At 38.7% G+C, this 16759-nt stretch overlaps 1 protein-coding gene across 7 annotated transcripts in view; it reads left to right on the forward strand.

The window, feature by feature from the left end:
- The window catches only part of LOC139995868 (uncharacterized), a 147139-nt gene that overhangs the window by 83807 nt on the left and 46573 nt on the right, over window positions 1-16759 (forward strand). For all 7 annotated transcript variants that reach the window (XR_011802083.1, XR_011802082.1, XR_011802085.1 and 4 more), the window contains exon 2: window positions 11093-11196. Coding sequence is in view for 3 of the 7 variants with exons in the window: in XM_072019772.1 (XP_071875873.1) it covers window positions 11093-11196 (104 nt within the window). In the remaining 4 variants the exon portion in view is untranslated. The remainder of the gene's footprint in view (window positions 1-11092; window positions 11197-16759) is intronic.

Here is a 16759-nt window from a genome sequence, read left to right on the forward strand (position 1 = left end):
ATTAATATTCCCTACAAATTATATTTTCATAAGAAAAATTTATTTCTATTTCTCTGGAATATCCAAGGAATCTTAACTTTTACTCATACTACATTCTCGGAACATTGATTGAACGTCGATCGATGGAAAATTCGAGAATGGTTTTCCCTAAGAACGACTAAGAAAACAAGAACAAAAATCGAATGAAGTTGTCCGATATTAAACTACGGATCTTTATGCAAATTTGAATGTTTTACACTTTGGATGTTATTTGAATTCTCTGCACCTTGGTACCTACCTTTAAATTTTGTATAATTGCGTAAAAATTCACGCGTTAATTAACATTCTAATTAAAAAATCTTTATTAACGCTTTTAAAATGGTTCAAAATAAATTCGTTGCTCCTATATAAAATCAGACTCATTCGATTATCCGAATGTGTATTATAATTAGTTTGGATAATCTAGGTTCTGCTGTACTCGTATAATATTGTACGTGTACGAGCACATTCGGAAAAAAGAGCTCGAATTTTCTATATAGGCAATGGACAGTTTAAGAAATTACAATGTCTTTCATACTGCGTATCATTGTGTGCCTCCTGACGTATATTCTCGTCTCAGTATCTGTTTGTCCTTACTGCAAATTACGCTCCAAGCCGGTATAGAGAGAAAAAATTGACGATAATTAGTATTAAAGTATCGAGTAGAAATTCGCTTAACACCTTTCCGATCGAAAGAATTTTTCAGAATATCGTACAAAATCTGTGGGAAAGTAACCGGTTGAAATACAGTATCGCATCTTTCTTAGAACCGATTACAGACCAAGTTTCCTAAAAACCAATAAATTCTAATTATCCCTTCCACGCATATAAGTGTCGTTTAATTAAAGCGGGACCAAAAGGATTATCGAGACAACAAGGTAGATAAAGTTTCGAGGATTAAGTAATCCTGAGTTGTAAATTTCGTTATGCTAATCGCGGGATTCTTTGAAAGCTTCTCTCACGGTTTGGAAAAAGTAGATTAAAGACCTCTCGATTCCTTTCTTTCTTTCTTCGTTTTATTTGGTTTCCTTTTAGGATCTACCACGAGATTCCAGCGTAATTATAAGCATCTCTGGCCGCTCAAATTAGAAGGTGATAATCATGTGTCGTATCGGAACATCGTAAATCGATCGATTCTGATTACACCTTTTTTTTTGTTTTAACACAGAGCGGTAACTCGCTCTTTTGGATACCTCCAACTTATCGATGAGGCTCTTCCGGCATTTTTTCCAACATTGAATCTGTGTTACAAGCGTAAGTGCATGTTGGAAGCATACATACAGTGTTCGACATTCTTTTTTTTTTTTTCTAGATAAGAAAATAGACCTAAGCATATTTTAAAGATTCTTAACAATTTTAAAATCTATAACATTACAGGTAAGCTGATGTAAATTAAAATTCTACTATACTCTTTTTACGGCGTTGAAATTCAAAATTTTGCTTTCGTTTGATTACACGGAAGTCGATAAGTCGTGGTAGATTTATAAGCTTGTTGTTTCCCGTTAATTTCCTATTATACAGAGAGATTAAAAGTTTCGTATTACATATAGATTAACCCGAATTTTTAGACCGACTTGTATCAAAATTGTTTCCTAGAAGTAGCTTGTGTCATACGAGGTGCTCAAACTGTGTTCTACAAAAATGAAGGTACAAGATCGATACAAGGTAGAAGGTTAATCCGATGGATCCATTCGCCATCGAACTTCGTCACGACCAACGAAACTTCTTCCAATTATACGGTTCTCCGGATCTACGGAACGCGTATCGCCTTGCATTCAAAAATCTCAACTTGTCGCCAACAATACCGTAAAGAACGCTGTAAACAGCGTTATAAAGAACGCACCGATAACCCATAACAAGCGAGCTATTTTACAAGGAGTGCGTCGCATTTTCTCTGGTAAATTAACCACGTCATTAGCGTGGTGACCGATAAGACGACGGGATCCTGTGCTTTGCCCGCGTGTCTCTGTCCCTTCAATAATAATTCAGTCGATAGGCTCACGGCGAAATAAGCTCTCTCCGCGCTACTCTGTAGTATCCTCCTCCTGGCGAGGCACGCGGATTAGTCACGCGCCTCGTCACGCCGCGTTAATGACCTGCGGCTTTAACGAACTGCAACGTTCCAATTGATTCTCTGCATCGTTTCACACGCTCCTCACCGATTCGTCCGTAACGACGGAGGATATGACATGTCACTTCGTCTTCGAAGCGTTTATCGACACCAAACATCGGCGAAGGTGTACGTATACGTGCTATTTTGTCTAGTTTTTCTTTTTCCTCTCAGCGTATGAGCGCCGTGAAACTTTGCTTTTTAGCCACGGTACAGACACGCGTTATTTTAGACGTTGCTTTATCCTCGCGGGAATAAATTAAATCAATTTTTCTTTTCTCCTACGAAGTATTGTTATTTATTGTTGTTTGCAGCCTGGACTTTTATACGTTCATGCTCTTATAAAGCACGGAGTATTCGAAGCACGTAGAATCATAAGTGTACATATACATAAAATATCCGAAATAGAGTATTCGTTGCACTGTTTAGTAGGACGAAGCAATTTTCTGTCTCGGTCCTATATTATTAATTATATTCACGAAAATATAAATTTACATAAATATTCGCAGCGTAATTATTCGAGTTGGATTACAAAGTTTCGTAACAATACAATGGCTATGGTAATGTTATAACTGTGAATATTTTTTAAATATTCAAGCGAGTGGTAAAGATATACGCGTGTAGAAAATCAAAAGCAAATAAAAAGTTAGTTGACAAAATATTGAATTATAAAATTGCTACTGTTCAAAACATGAAAAATGTGACATATTTTTCTCCTTCTCCTGTGATCTTCGACCGTTGCCATACGTACAATACGTAGAATACGTAGAAATTTAACGTATTACTTTATCGTATAATAAGATTTTTAATCTATTGTTCGTTTAACAAAACTTGCGCAATTTACATTCGTTCAAAACCACATATCGATTATCGAACTGATTTTATACAAATTTTTCTTTATATTCCAAGGAATAAATTCGTAGGAAGGAATATTATTCCTTGCCCTAGATTTATCGCTCAATTGTGCCACTGTATTACGTAATATCGTTTCCTTAATAAATTTACATTTTATGCACTAAATTGCAAAAAGTTCGCGTTACGAAACATCCTACAGAAGAAATGCTTAGCCCCAATACATACATTTGCAGTTCATAAACGGCTGTAAATAGGTATGCTAAAAAGTAAAGCATCTAATAGTCATTCAATTGAAGTTGATTGCTCAACAGCTTCAATGACCCAATAGAACACTTGATATCGGTCGTTCTTCCTTAAGTTCGAAAACTTCATAAAAACTTGGCTCGTCCATTTCACTGATCAACCGAACAAGCAACTTATTAAGTCCGGCGCTTCTCGACGATCTAAGTAAGAATTATTGAAGGTTGGATTGAAATGAGACACGCTTTAATACTTGTTTGACGCTCGATTATTGCGCTATTCCTGTCTGTCGCGTTACAACATAATATAAAACGAACCATCTCTATATATTATTATCCGTTTCTATCTTTGAGCCCGTAAGTAGATTTATCGAATGCCCAATTATGATCGCGTTAAACGAAGCGTTTGAAACTTATTGCGACGTCCTTCCGCTCTTAACATATTAACACGACACATAAATGTACGTACGTATCTGTTTATAATTCCAAAGATACTTCGTCACGATCAATCACGAACAAATTCGAGAAACACGATGCACTTTGCTTGTACTTACTTTACACGAACGAAGCAGCAGTGACCACGCCTGTATTTTACTACCTCGTTTATTTTTACACGACAAATCACGCATTCTTTCGTTTTAAATTACCGATTGAAGATCAATTTTACCAAGCAATTCGTTAAAACCCATCACCATAGTCAAATAAAATAAAGCGAGAAGCACACACGGAAACTTGCCTGGTGTTTCCCTTCGTCGTATAATAATTTTTCAGGCAAAAAAGGCTATCGCGTATCCGAGGACAACACATTCTCGCGAAATTACGAATAATATATCGGTTACCAGTTTTTGTTCAGCGCCAATTCTGGCCGCGGGAATTAATCACGGTCCCGCCGGTTTTTATGTAGTCACGATGGAATCAGGGCGAAATTGAATTAATCGCGAGACGACACGCGCTGAGTCAGCCGACTCTCGTTGGCCATACTTCGTAAACATTTCATCATCGCACCGGATAGAAACGTGTCAACGATACAATGCCACGCTTTTCTTTTGTTAGATCGATTAATTTCGCGTAATAAGTGTACGCCGGTACTTGCTGTGGCACATTGACACGAGGCAGGAAGGAGAAACGAGAAGAGGAAAGGTAGGAGCGGTGAAAGTGTGGTTCGACCGGTAGACTCATCGATAAAGAGTTTTAAGCAGATCGATATCTTAAATCTCGTCGAGATTTGTCAAGTTACTCGATGCCAAGCAACTTGTGACCGCTTTATCGGTGTGAATCTATCAATTTCAAATATCCTTCTTCCTATCCTTATTCCCGTTGATTAAAACGATCGATCAGACGATTCGCTCGAAGCGACTTGAAAGGATATTTCAAGTAAAGTATCGAGCAACCATGCCGTAAATAATTGTGTCAATGCGAAACGTTGCGGGTCCTTAAATTATTATCGAATAAAATACATAATCGACTCTTTAATTTTATTACATAGTACAAGATTAATATTCATTTTTCAAGAAACGAACGACTTACTTCCACAAGTTCATTTACTTCGAGAAAATGACATAAACAACGGTAAATTGAAATTAGATTACAATAGATTGTAATCGAACGTTTTAAAAATTTCCCTCGAATGCTCACACGTGCCAGAAACAGCGATGAGAACCTCGGATCTCAGCTCATACCTACCTATCTCATCAACCGCGCTTCAACCCCCAAGTTAGCAATCACGAAAGAATGACAAGCAGGATAAATTGCACCGTCGGCTGCTAATCTGTCCATTTGGCTGTGGTACTGAAGACATAGACTTAATTGTTCTAGCTGCGAGGAAGTTAATCTTATACTTTTTTGTCGATACGGGCTACTTCGTTCATTTATCTAGTGGAACAGACCTCTCAATCGTACGTGAGATTGTCGTGTAAAATTTCACCACGCTAATTTACCAAAGAACAGCGTACAATTTTTCTAAACGATCATTTGGCAAATTTTTGTAAATATCTCGTACGGTGTCGAATTACCGCCTGCCATAAATTAATATCTAAAAAATGAATTTTAACTGATCTGGAAGTAAAAATAGAGAAAGCTTGTAATTCGCGTGTACGTTGAAGAACGTGTACCCACGCACGATCATTGGATAAGCTTACACATAATACGCTGAAACGCACTCGAGGCGAACATTTAACACTCGAATATCGGCCAGTATCGAGAACGGAAGCAAGCAGAGCTGGCTGTCGTCACTAGCGCGCAAGGATCTATAAAAATGGCAAAAACTATCCACACTGTAATTTGAATAATGACAGAGTACTTTCGATCGCTATGAGGCATCTGGAATATTATTTATCCGTATAATCCTTAAAAATGAATTTTCTTTGGATAATATATGCGCGCAATGGCGAAATTTTGCATGTTCTGTAATTGGAGAATGAAATTGGTTTGCTGATTGTACCGGCGGAATTGGAGCATACGTTTCGGTTGTTAAATGAGTCGATGTATTATATATTCAGTTCGGTACGTTTTCTGTTGCTATTTTGTTTTATCAAAGACTCTCGAACGTCGATAAATATCCAGCGAATATTAATAAATATATTCATGAACGTTTTATACCACCATATTACATTATAAAATAAATTATTTCCTCTTTTAATTTCTTTTGAAACGGGCTTGGAAGGTATAGACTCGTGTACGAAATATTTTCATACAAAAACCTTTATACGTATACAAATCTCCACTTATAGATATAGATATAATCTTTTAATTGGATATTTTCCTACCTGCTATATTTAATCATGCAATTTTGTTAAATTTCTTATAGATGCTTCGAAATAAAAATTTCAAGATATAATTCAAAATGAAAATTGTTTTAACGTCCGATTATATTTTTGGAAAATTTATTATCGCAGCAACTTTTTATATATATCTTAATCCTGATACCACCGTCTTAATTTCTCAACACATTGAAACTACAACTCATTAGCTATCGAACCTATCATTTTTACTCTCATGATATTAACCTTACTGTTACCATTCCGTCCATGCCCCGTGTAATTTCTGAACTAGTTGCTTTACGCTCGTTACTTTCGAGTTTACCGTGTTTACAAATTTACAGCTTTTAAAAGCCCGCTATTTCTATCCTTATAACACTAATTTTAGAATTCTGTCCATTCCCTGTATCAAACCTCCAACTACCAGGTTCCGTAGCATCGATGCTGCTGCATCTCGGCGTCAATAACACCCGTTACCATGTCAAACCATCAATAATTCCATTTATACAATCGCGAGCCGCAATCTTCGGATTTTTTCTGTCGATTGCATGGATCGCGTGGCTGTAATAACGGTCCTGGTCAAGAAACGACATGATGCGTCGATTTCTCGAGGTGGCGACCAAACCAGCAGTACTTCAATTTCTATTCGAAACAGGTCGTTGCTTAATTGTCTCTAGAGACATGTCCGTTTGCCTCGCGAAGCGAGCAAAAAGCGGGTCATTATGCGAACGACTGGTATATTTTTGAATAAATGAAACGAATTTACAATCCATTGGCATCCTGTCCAACGCGCCAATCGCATCGTATCAACGATAAAAAATCTGTTAAGGAGAAACATAAAAATACACCGAAATGTGTAAGATCAATGGCATAATTGGAGATTACTAATTCATAAGCAGCGCTGAGAACCCAACGAGGGTTGCATTATGACAGTTTTAGGTCGGTTTTGTCGTCGTTCGTTACGTATCGAACGTTGTCGGTCCTTGATACGATGGAGAAATAACGGTTTGATTATTTAGAATTCGACAACTTCGATCGAATCCCGTCCAAGTCTTTTTACTTCTTTCGTAACTTTCATCTCAACTTTCATCCTCTTCTCGCCCGTCTGTCTCTTCTTTCGATTGTGATTCTGATTACGAATAATTAAAAAATTGCCGCGGAATGATTGCTTGACTTACTTTAGCCGTATTACGTCATGATAATTAAATGCCAGCGAATATACTGTAGCCGGTATCGAGATCGTGAATACATCATCAATGACGAAATTTTTAATTAATAATCTTCTTTTTCGCGGCGGTTTTGATACGTCGAGAAGAATTACTTACGCCGTTATTAGCAGCATACGTATTGACACGATTAATACAATGCCTGCATCGTTTCCCATGTTGTTTTTGCTTTATTTGTTATAATAATAATATGATAATAAAGAATTATTTGCTTTCAGTATCTACTGAAACCAATCTGTATCTATCTATGCGAAATGTAAATAATTAAATAATAAAATTAAAGATAGCCAAACTAATACGCATTTGAAATTTGCAACGGACAAAGTAAATATTAAAGCGAAGGATAAAAAGATTGGGAGCAACCTTAAGTGTCTGTAGAGCAAACACGAGCTTATATGCCTGTTTGGTTCGTCTTTTTCTTTTTCGTTGGAGACATACTCTTCAAAAATAAAAACTCGTCAGAGATGTGCCAACTGTGTGACAAACAAAATACAAAAATTACACGCTTCGATTGGGTTTCACGAGAGCAGCTCGCTCGAGATATCAGTTTACATTAACAAATTGCCACTTTACGACATCCTTCCGTTCCCTGCCTTGGACTTGTCTTGCCGCTTCTCTTCTGAATTTCATTCAAACATCGCCACTAGTGATGGGATCAAGTTCAATGTGTATGTACCTACTTAAAAACCGCGACTAAATACAATATCCAAGGCCCGTTGCATATCGTTTATTGTACTATTTGCAAGATATAACGATCGAGTTCGAATCTACTCGAAAGTATCCTTTTCTCTCTCTTTTTTTTTTATATGTATATGCATATGTATACGTTTAATTAGGTTTAGTGAGTTCGCTCAATTAAGATTGTACGATCAAATTTTTAAACTTTTCCTTAAGAGACACGTAAGGGTTTAAAGGTAAAAATAAACAAAAGTTTAATGTCTTTTCGATTTAGCTCGCTTAATGTACAATTTTCCAAGAAACGTTGGTCTTAACGAACCTATTTCAACGTGTTTGAGCAAACTATTGGCCCCGAGGAATTAACTTGACGTTTGTGGTAAATTGTAAGCACTAGATTTTTAAACGTTTCCTTCTTTTTTATAAAAAGAAAAAAAAAGGAGTAGAGTCGTATAGCGAAAAGTAGAAAAGGAAACTACGTAATTACCTTGGAACTTACTTGCGACGCATTTAAGCCCATCGCTAGTGATCACGATCAATTTTTTCTTCTCTTCTCTCTCTCTCTCTCTCTCTCTCTCCCTCTCCTGATATGTCACGCGTTGGCGCGTGTGTTCCTGTCAGAGGGTAAAACGAGCAGCTTATTTGATCGTACGTACGCGAAACAAGAACGAAAGGAGAAAAAGACACGGTCAACGCGGAGGCAGAGTGTTTACACGCTGGTGAAATTTACAGGACGCAGGTGAGCGGGATCACGCTGCGCGCTTCTGATCGCGTGTCAAATCGTAACGACGACAGTATCGCGTTTACCTTGAACGAGTCAAAGAGATAAGGCAGAGTGCTTAGAGGCGTTGCGTTGGTAATAGAGGGAGACTAGCATTGAAACTCGATTAAAAAACCCGATTACATGGAGTAACGACCCGTTTACAGGTATATACATACGTAGTATGCCGTTTCGTTTCAGTAAACGCGACTCTTGAATCGAACATATTTTTCTTCTCTTCTTTTCTTTTTTTTTTTTTTTTTGTTGCTACTCCTAAGAGAGGAATTGCTATTAAAAGACTCGTTTTTGATATACTGTATTATTATGCGATAATGGTGCATTTTATAGAACTCCATATACGTATCTCCGATAGGGAGATAAATAGTTAACGTAACTGGAATTTATACACGTAGGAGTAGGCACGCTAATTCCCTCCGCTATCTATAAATTAAATATCATCAAATAATAGGAGTTTATGTTCGAATAAGTTGATTTAATTAGCGGCAGTTCAATTAGGGACTAATTAAAATTTCGTTCGAATAAATAGGCTCCTCTGATGATATTTAGTAGTATGATACGCGGTATTACGATGCTATGATAATAGGGTATTACGTAGCGTTAATTGAAATACGAGCTGTATATTATTTTGCTAGAATTGGATAAAGTAATTTAAATCGTAAATGAAATTCTGCAAACACGAGTTACTTGCGCACGTATTTAACACTGGCTTCGGTAAACGAATGCATCTACTTTCCGTTTATCCGAGACATGAAAGTAAATCAACAACGCGCATGACGCGTACGCTGGTCTCTTCATTTTCTAAAATATTATCTGCATATCGATATCCTCGTAGCAATATCCATTCTTTATGAGATTCGTAAACGCAGAGAATCTCATAACGCAAGTCCTAGAAACGTTATTTAAACCTGGTACGAAAAGCGATACTCTCGTTTCAGCTACTGAAAATCAGTTCTTGTTTGATTGTTCTTCTTCGTTTTGGTTTATTCTGTTCATTTGCGCGCGCCCTTGTTCGCGCCTTAATTTACGACTCCGCTGTGTTTCTTCCATCGATTATATACATCTTACTAATAGAATCGGTATCTCGATGTACAGATACATATGATTAAGTTCCAGTTTCGAACGTGCATCTCGAACTTCACGCATAGAAAGCCTGCGAATTCCTAGTGCGTTACTTTTTCGATGATTCTTTAAAACTTGAATTTTTTCGCGACCGTTCCATTAAAAAGAAGAAAAAAATGTTACAAGAGATTGAGTAACATTTATAAAGCGCGATTCACATCTCGAATTGAAATATCTCTTGTCAAATTTCCGATATCCTTTCTTACGCGTGTTGCGACGTTGTTAATAACAAATTGTTTCGATAGACGATGCTTCTATTACGCGAAAACGTGAGGTCTAAAGGCACGCAGGAGCGACGTTTAAAAGATATAAAATATAATAAATGCGACGCATGATAAATAAAAGCAAATGTTGGGAAAGAAAAAGGAACAGCGTGCATCTTGTACCGACACGACAATTCCATACAATAATTTCACATTTACTCGGGCCACACAAGAGTGGCCGAGACTTTCTTTCTTGATCGACGTTCAATTAAATCGCCGATATCGGCAACAATATTATTAGTATGATTTTTAGTCGCCATATACTGGGTTAACGATCACCTGCGATGTAACACGCAGCAAATGTAATCGTAAAGCAGGAGTAGATAGAGGAAAGGAGGGACGGTTATTATTTGCGACATGTCTCTGCGATGTTATCGATAACTAGCGATTTGAGCTGCCGTGCGTCTTTAACTTGTAAAACGTTTGATTACTCGCCCCTTAGGTTATTTCAATTCCCATAATCGATACCTCGAGGTGAAAAACTCGTGGGTCGTTTTGCCGGAGCATTGTCAAAAATGCGCGTGATATATACTTTGTATTTCCATACGAGGAAAAATGGAAATGATTACACTGTATAGACTCGAATCAGAAAGGGGACCAGGTACGGTGGTACCATGCACATCCGGTGCTACAGGATAAACGGACTTTCAAGTGGTTGTGGAAAATTGGTAGTAAAAGAGGGGCCAAAAAGATCAACGTCGAAAATTCTTTCCGAATCCTGGGATAAGAAACGTTCGATAACGATCGTTTCGTTAAATAAACAATGTACTAAAGATCTATTGCGATAAAAAGCAAGCTATCGATTACTGCTAATAACCACTGTAACCAACGAACATCGTATAGGTCATTCTTAACAGCAAACTAAATTAATTCCCCTTTTATCCATTCTGAATCGCATAGCCAACAAGAAGTATCTGATCGGAAAATGAGCTAATTACAAAGTAAATTAAATTCCAACAACGTTTCAACGACGTCGAACCCGATCAAACTTCGCGTTAATGCAGCATGAGCCAATCGTTAATCGACTCGTTTGGTTTTTCTATTTTCCAGCAATATTTCAACGAACGTCTGTATCCAGGGGTCAACTGAGGATCCAAGGTGTCGCGACCTGTCTGTACCTGTGCATGGATTCCTGTGGTCTTCTGTACGGCTCGGTAAGTCAAGCTATTCGTCGGAAAAAGTTGCTCTTCCTTTCGATAAAATCGATTCGTAGCACGCCTCCGACAAGCGGTCGGAGCATTCCTCGGCTAAGAAAACCGAGCTGCCACGCGACACCCGCGCCGCCTTGCCGCGTCGTTTCTTTCTATTCCGTGATACCCTATCGCTACCATCTAAATTATAGAAACGCAGCCGGCAGGGAGAAGAAAATCAGCTCGTGCGATGCCACCTATAGATCTCGATTGGGTAAACTTGCTTATTTCGTTCTAACGAACACGCTCTTACAATTACTGATTTGAGTCTGATTCTCGCCAACGACGAGCTAGAATTAATATGCGTAGAAGAATTTCGTGGCAGTTTGTTGGCCGTTACGTGGTCTTTTTGTAGAGTCGAACGAGTCGAACGTATCACGAATCACCGACAAGAAACGTACAAGAAACAGACGATGCAAAGCAAATATCTGTAAGAGAATGATTTTTAAACATCCAAGCGGTTAAATGAATAACAGTCGCCAGCCAACTTTTCTAACGATCTAAAGTGGCATTTTGTCTGGCGATCGATCGCAATAAATACGATGGTTCGAATTCGTGAACGAGAAGACGAATCGGCGGTCGTCGGCACGATCAACGTTTTCGAGACTTAATTAAAGTAGATGACGTTTGATCGGAATACAGGAGCGGCTATGCCGAGCCTGAGAAACAGGTTTAGCCCTTAACTGCTATCGTTCCCTGTTTCGTTCGTTTTTTCCACCGCGTCGCTGTAACTAGTACCGAACAAAAGGAATGCGTTCTCCTGGGGTTGATACACTCTTGACTGTGTACCATTTCGCAGGAGGATACATTTAATGACCGATTAATCTTGTTACTTTCGCGATTTTTGCCGCGTTTCCACGGCCATCCGTGTAACAAGGAAATTGGAATCTGATTCGATTTCGTAGGAAAGCTAGCTTTCAGTGTCGGTATATAACCATCCGGACTTAATGCTTCGAATTCTTTCCAACCTTGGAAATTGATGCTTTCTCCCGTGATTAATTGCCACGATTTCAGCTTCGACTTGTTCTTCGTTGTTCGTCGAAACGAGGTTCACGTTGCCCTTTCACACCATTTTCCAACTTATCGAACATAGAACATAGAACGACGAGATCTTTCAAGCAGGATTAATGGCGATGACCTATATATCCGAATCCTCTGACGTATATTCTCTTCGTATTCTCTTCTTATTTGACCAGAAATCTTAATATTACACATTTGTCGACTTAAAATTAGAGACGTAGTAAAAATCTGTTAACGTTTACGACTCCCCTTTAACCGTATCTCACTCGATACCATACCATAAAGCGATATCGGACGAGACTACAATTTGCAAAACGATATCCGAGCTTAACGCGTAAACGCAGATTTCCGAATATAGAATACATAGATAAAAGCATGGTTCGTTGATGATCGAATCACAAACACGCGGATAAGTATCGAACTTTAATCAACTAAACCAACGACTTTTAATAAGTTTTAAGAAGCAATTTCGCCTACCATCCAGCGAACTGTGCACAAATGTTTATCGTTGCAAAAGGACGAAATCGAAACTGTATACTCGAATCGCCGGTATTTCATCCAGCGAACACCCTTTAATCAAACAAGCTGACAGTGCAGGTACACTCGAGCGAACAATAATTTCGACTTAACGTCACGAATTCCAGTGTAATCTAGAGCGTGGAGAACGACCTAGCACCGTTGATTAAAACCAGCTGATATGCGAGCGACACAAAATCAAACTGGACGTACATCGTGATAGTGTGCAATGCGCGTAAGATACGGAACGCGATCCGAGGTAGTCTTCGTGTACCGTTTCGACGGCGCTCAACTCTCTCTCTCTCTCTCTCTCTTCCCTTCTTTCTTCTTCCGTCTTTGTACAGGGTGATTCACGGAACTGATACAAGTAATATTTCTTTTTTGCTTAAAGTTTGAAGAAAAATGTCAGAGGATAAAGAGGAACGACTGGAGAAGAACTGGATTTCCACCATTTAACATATACCACATGCAAATAATATACGTATATTTCTCGTGTAATACACAATAGCATTGAGATTTGTTTTAATAAAAAAGCAGGTGCAGGTTGCATCGATAGCGTAACAAGGTTTTTCACGTGGCGAACAGTTTACAGGTAATTTAGGTGGCACGATCAGGCGACTCATCCTATGCACGAATTCTGCGCGTCTTTGTACGCTGAAATAACCATTCGTCTTCCGGCTCTAACGTCTTTTCTAGATAAATGCCGTCTCTTCGAGATTCGAATTTACCGGGCTAATATTACCACTTGTTAAAGTTTGTCCTATCGATTCAATGGCAACTTAACGACTTGATATGATTTGTCCGTATCGCGCGAATCACCCTGTACATATAACTATCGAAGCTAGAACTATGTGACAAGGACGAGAATTCAAAGAGGTCTTTGACGCTCTACGATTAAGCAGACTGATCGAACAGGCAAAGGAGATTGAAATAAAGACGTGGTAAACGTCTCCAGACTCGAAGCTAGTCTCGTTAAAAAACGCGTTTCATTAAAGTGGTCTGGTACGTTTCGAGCCGTATCAGGAATGGAAACATCTAACAAAATCGTATCGTCCATCTAGTCGGTCCGCTCTCGGAATGTACTTGGATGGATGTTTCAGCTAATAAAGACCGCCGCGTATCTGCATGCTAGCAATCACGGACACACCATCACCAACCCGTGGATTTGTTACTCCGTTGAGGATCGTAGTATCCGCTGTCCGTTCGATAGGACTATTCCATTACTCATGTGACTGGCCGATTTTCGATGCAAACTTTCATCCTTTAACTTCTTCTTTGGATAACAGACTTTGTAGGCACGTCGTTAGCACGGTAAGAATTTTTGGTTACGAACGTTTGCCGGAGATCGATGATGGCGATTACTGGAATGGACAATGAACTGGAGCAGCTTGCGGAACAGGTTCAATTGATAAGAGGCAAGCGTGGTATTGGAATTACCGGTTTGATTCGAGTTTTCATGTTTTTACATTTTTTGATTAATAAGATATGGAATTTGAGAAATGAATTTACGTTTCGAGCAATGATATATGTATAAGATGTACTTGGAATGTTTCAAGACAAGGTATCGAAGAAAACGTACCAACAGCATTTTACGTAAAATATATTTTTGTTACCGTAGATTTCATAGTATTTATCGATTAAATATTTTTTTACTTTATTCTATTACTAAATTCTACAAATTCAAATACAAGATCGACATATTTCTTATCGACAACCTGTATTATCGCTATCGTTAAACAGGATAACACGGTAAATATAGTTTTACCAATAGATTCGCGTAATCGCGTATAAGATAAAGTACAGCTACCTGCTTCCGAAAGTTAACTCGATTCCTACACGTTCGTTTCTCTCGAATTGATCAAAATTCACGTTAACAGAAATCGGTCTAAATGTAAAGTATACAATGGCATTCGTTTTTAACTCTCGTTACGATAACTCCCTGGCGGCAACTGTTACCTTTCATCGTCGGTGTTCCAACACGAATGTCGATAAAGGAAGAAACACCGCGAACAACGACGAGACGAGGTAGCAATTGACTTTGCACGTAATTCGAGACCGCGCGACTCTCTCAAAGTTGCGAGTCTACCCAAAGGGATTCGGAATGAAGAAATCACAGGGCGAACCGCGATAAATTCACGGATGTCCAATTTACATTCTCAGCGGGGCACTGTGCATAGAGGGATCGAATAGTGCACCCAAGTTCCAACGCGAACTCGAGACCAGTGTATCTGATAACTAATCTACATAACACGAGCAGCTAGGCAAACATTTCATTGGCGCTGGTACGCGGCCGGTAACGGATTAATGTTCTGTTTGGCTGGCTTGTCAGGTAAACCGTGCACGACGTAATTCCTGCACCGCGAGTACCTGCTATTTTCGCCCGATCGAAAGCGACGCGACGACGCGGGAACCACGATCGAGACCCGATTCCACAACGAATTAGCATTCCTGCCCTACGCGACAATCGCGCGAATCTTTATCGCCGAATTATTAATTAGCCTATAATGGACAAGGCAAACGATAAGCAAATAGGTTCGCGGCAATTAGTACCTATCACCTGATAAGTCAAGCGGTTGAAATTCTGTTTTCGAATGGAGGGGATAAAAGGATAAATTTGTAATTGGTCGTTTCTGTCGTTTATCGTGGTCGATCGCCTGTCAAAAAACACGTTGCTTTTCGATTGTTTATTTTCTTCATTGGTATTTATTTTATAATTGTGCTGCACATTCCACGAAGATCGACAAAGCGACGAAGATCGATTCGCATAATCGAATTAAAAAAATAGAAAATTGGTATTTGTCGTACGCAACAGGAAAAGCTCACCGTATCCGAGTAAAATTATCAATATATCTGTATCTTAGGAAACTATTATCAAAAATAGAGGTAAATGGACAATAAAACGATAGTTGAATAAGACGAAAGGCTATTAGCTGAAAAATTGCAAGTGCAAACTCGAAGATCGTAACGAGTAGATATATTTGAAGATTTATCGATATTGGCTTTTCGGAATAAGCAACCGAGTTTGGACTTTGCCCTCGCATTCTGGGTCAACGGTTCGTAAACATCGCGGTCTACTAGTTTGGGGCAGACCTGAAGCCGAGGATTTCGAATCCCAACTGTCTCCATTTATATTAAAGGATGTTTCGATTGGCTGAGCAAACCGATGACTCGAAAGATCCAACCGGATGCTCGACCCGGAAGATATTACCGGAAGTCGTTTAATTTGATTGGCCAATCGAATTCCGGTAAGATCTTCCGGGTTGAGCATCTGGTTAGAATTTCCGAGTTGAGTCATCGGTTTGATCAGCCAACCGAAACATCGCGCAGTATAAATGAAGATAGTTGGCTATAGAATCGTCAGTTTCAAGTCTGCCGTGAACAATTAGGCCTCAATGCGCAGGAAACGTTGACCAAAATACGAGTGCAAATTCCCACACGGTCGATCGAGTGTTTGTCCCGAAATGTCAGTGTCAAGACGTCTTGATCATCGTGGCACTTTGAAGTCCATAATTGAAGATATCGAGTAAACTCGGAGTACACATAGATTTTTAGCTTTTAACAATGAGAGGAAAAACGTCAAGTTATACGGCTCGTAAGGAATAAAGGCTACGTGTAAACTATACGTTGAGAACGATTGAGCTAAATAAGATCGGTGTTTGCACGAGTAATTCATTTTCACGTGTAGTTTAATTTATATCTATTTCCTACTAATCGAACTTGGTTTCCTTTCGTCAATTCGTATACGTGTATACACGATTATATATGCGCATAAACAGTGTTCTAGGAAATAATTCAATTATGCAAATGCGATTTTACTTCGTGAAAATTGCGATCTCGTTAAACGTGTATTTTCATTTAAGACGAGTATTTAAAAGGCGCACAAACTATCCCTTAAAACACAGTTGTTACGTAGAAATCTAATCGAGTTACCGTGATAGTCATCTCGGAACGAGTAATATCGATAAATTTAAAAGTACGTCCGCAGGATTCG

The sequence above is a fragment of the Bombus fervidus genome, chromosome 16 (assembly GCF_041682495.2).
Source record: "Bombus fervidus isolate BK054 chromosome 16, iyBomFerv1, whole genome shotgun sequence".
Taxonomy (NCBI): Eukaryota; Metazoa; Arthropoda; class Insecta; order Hymenoptera; family Apidae; genus Bombus; species Bombus fervidus.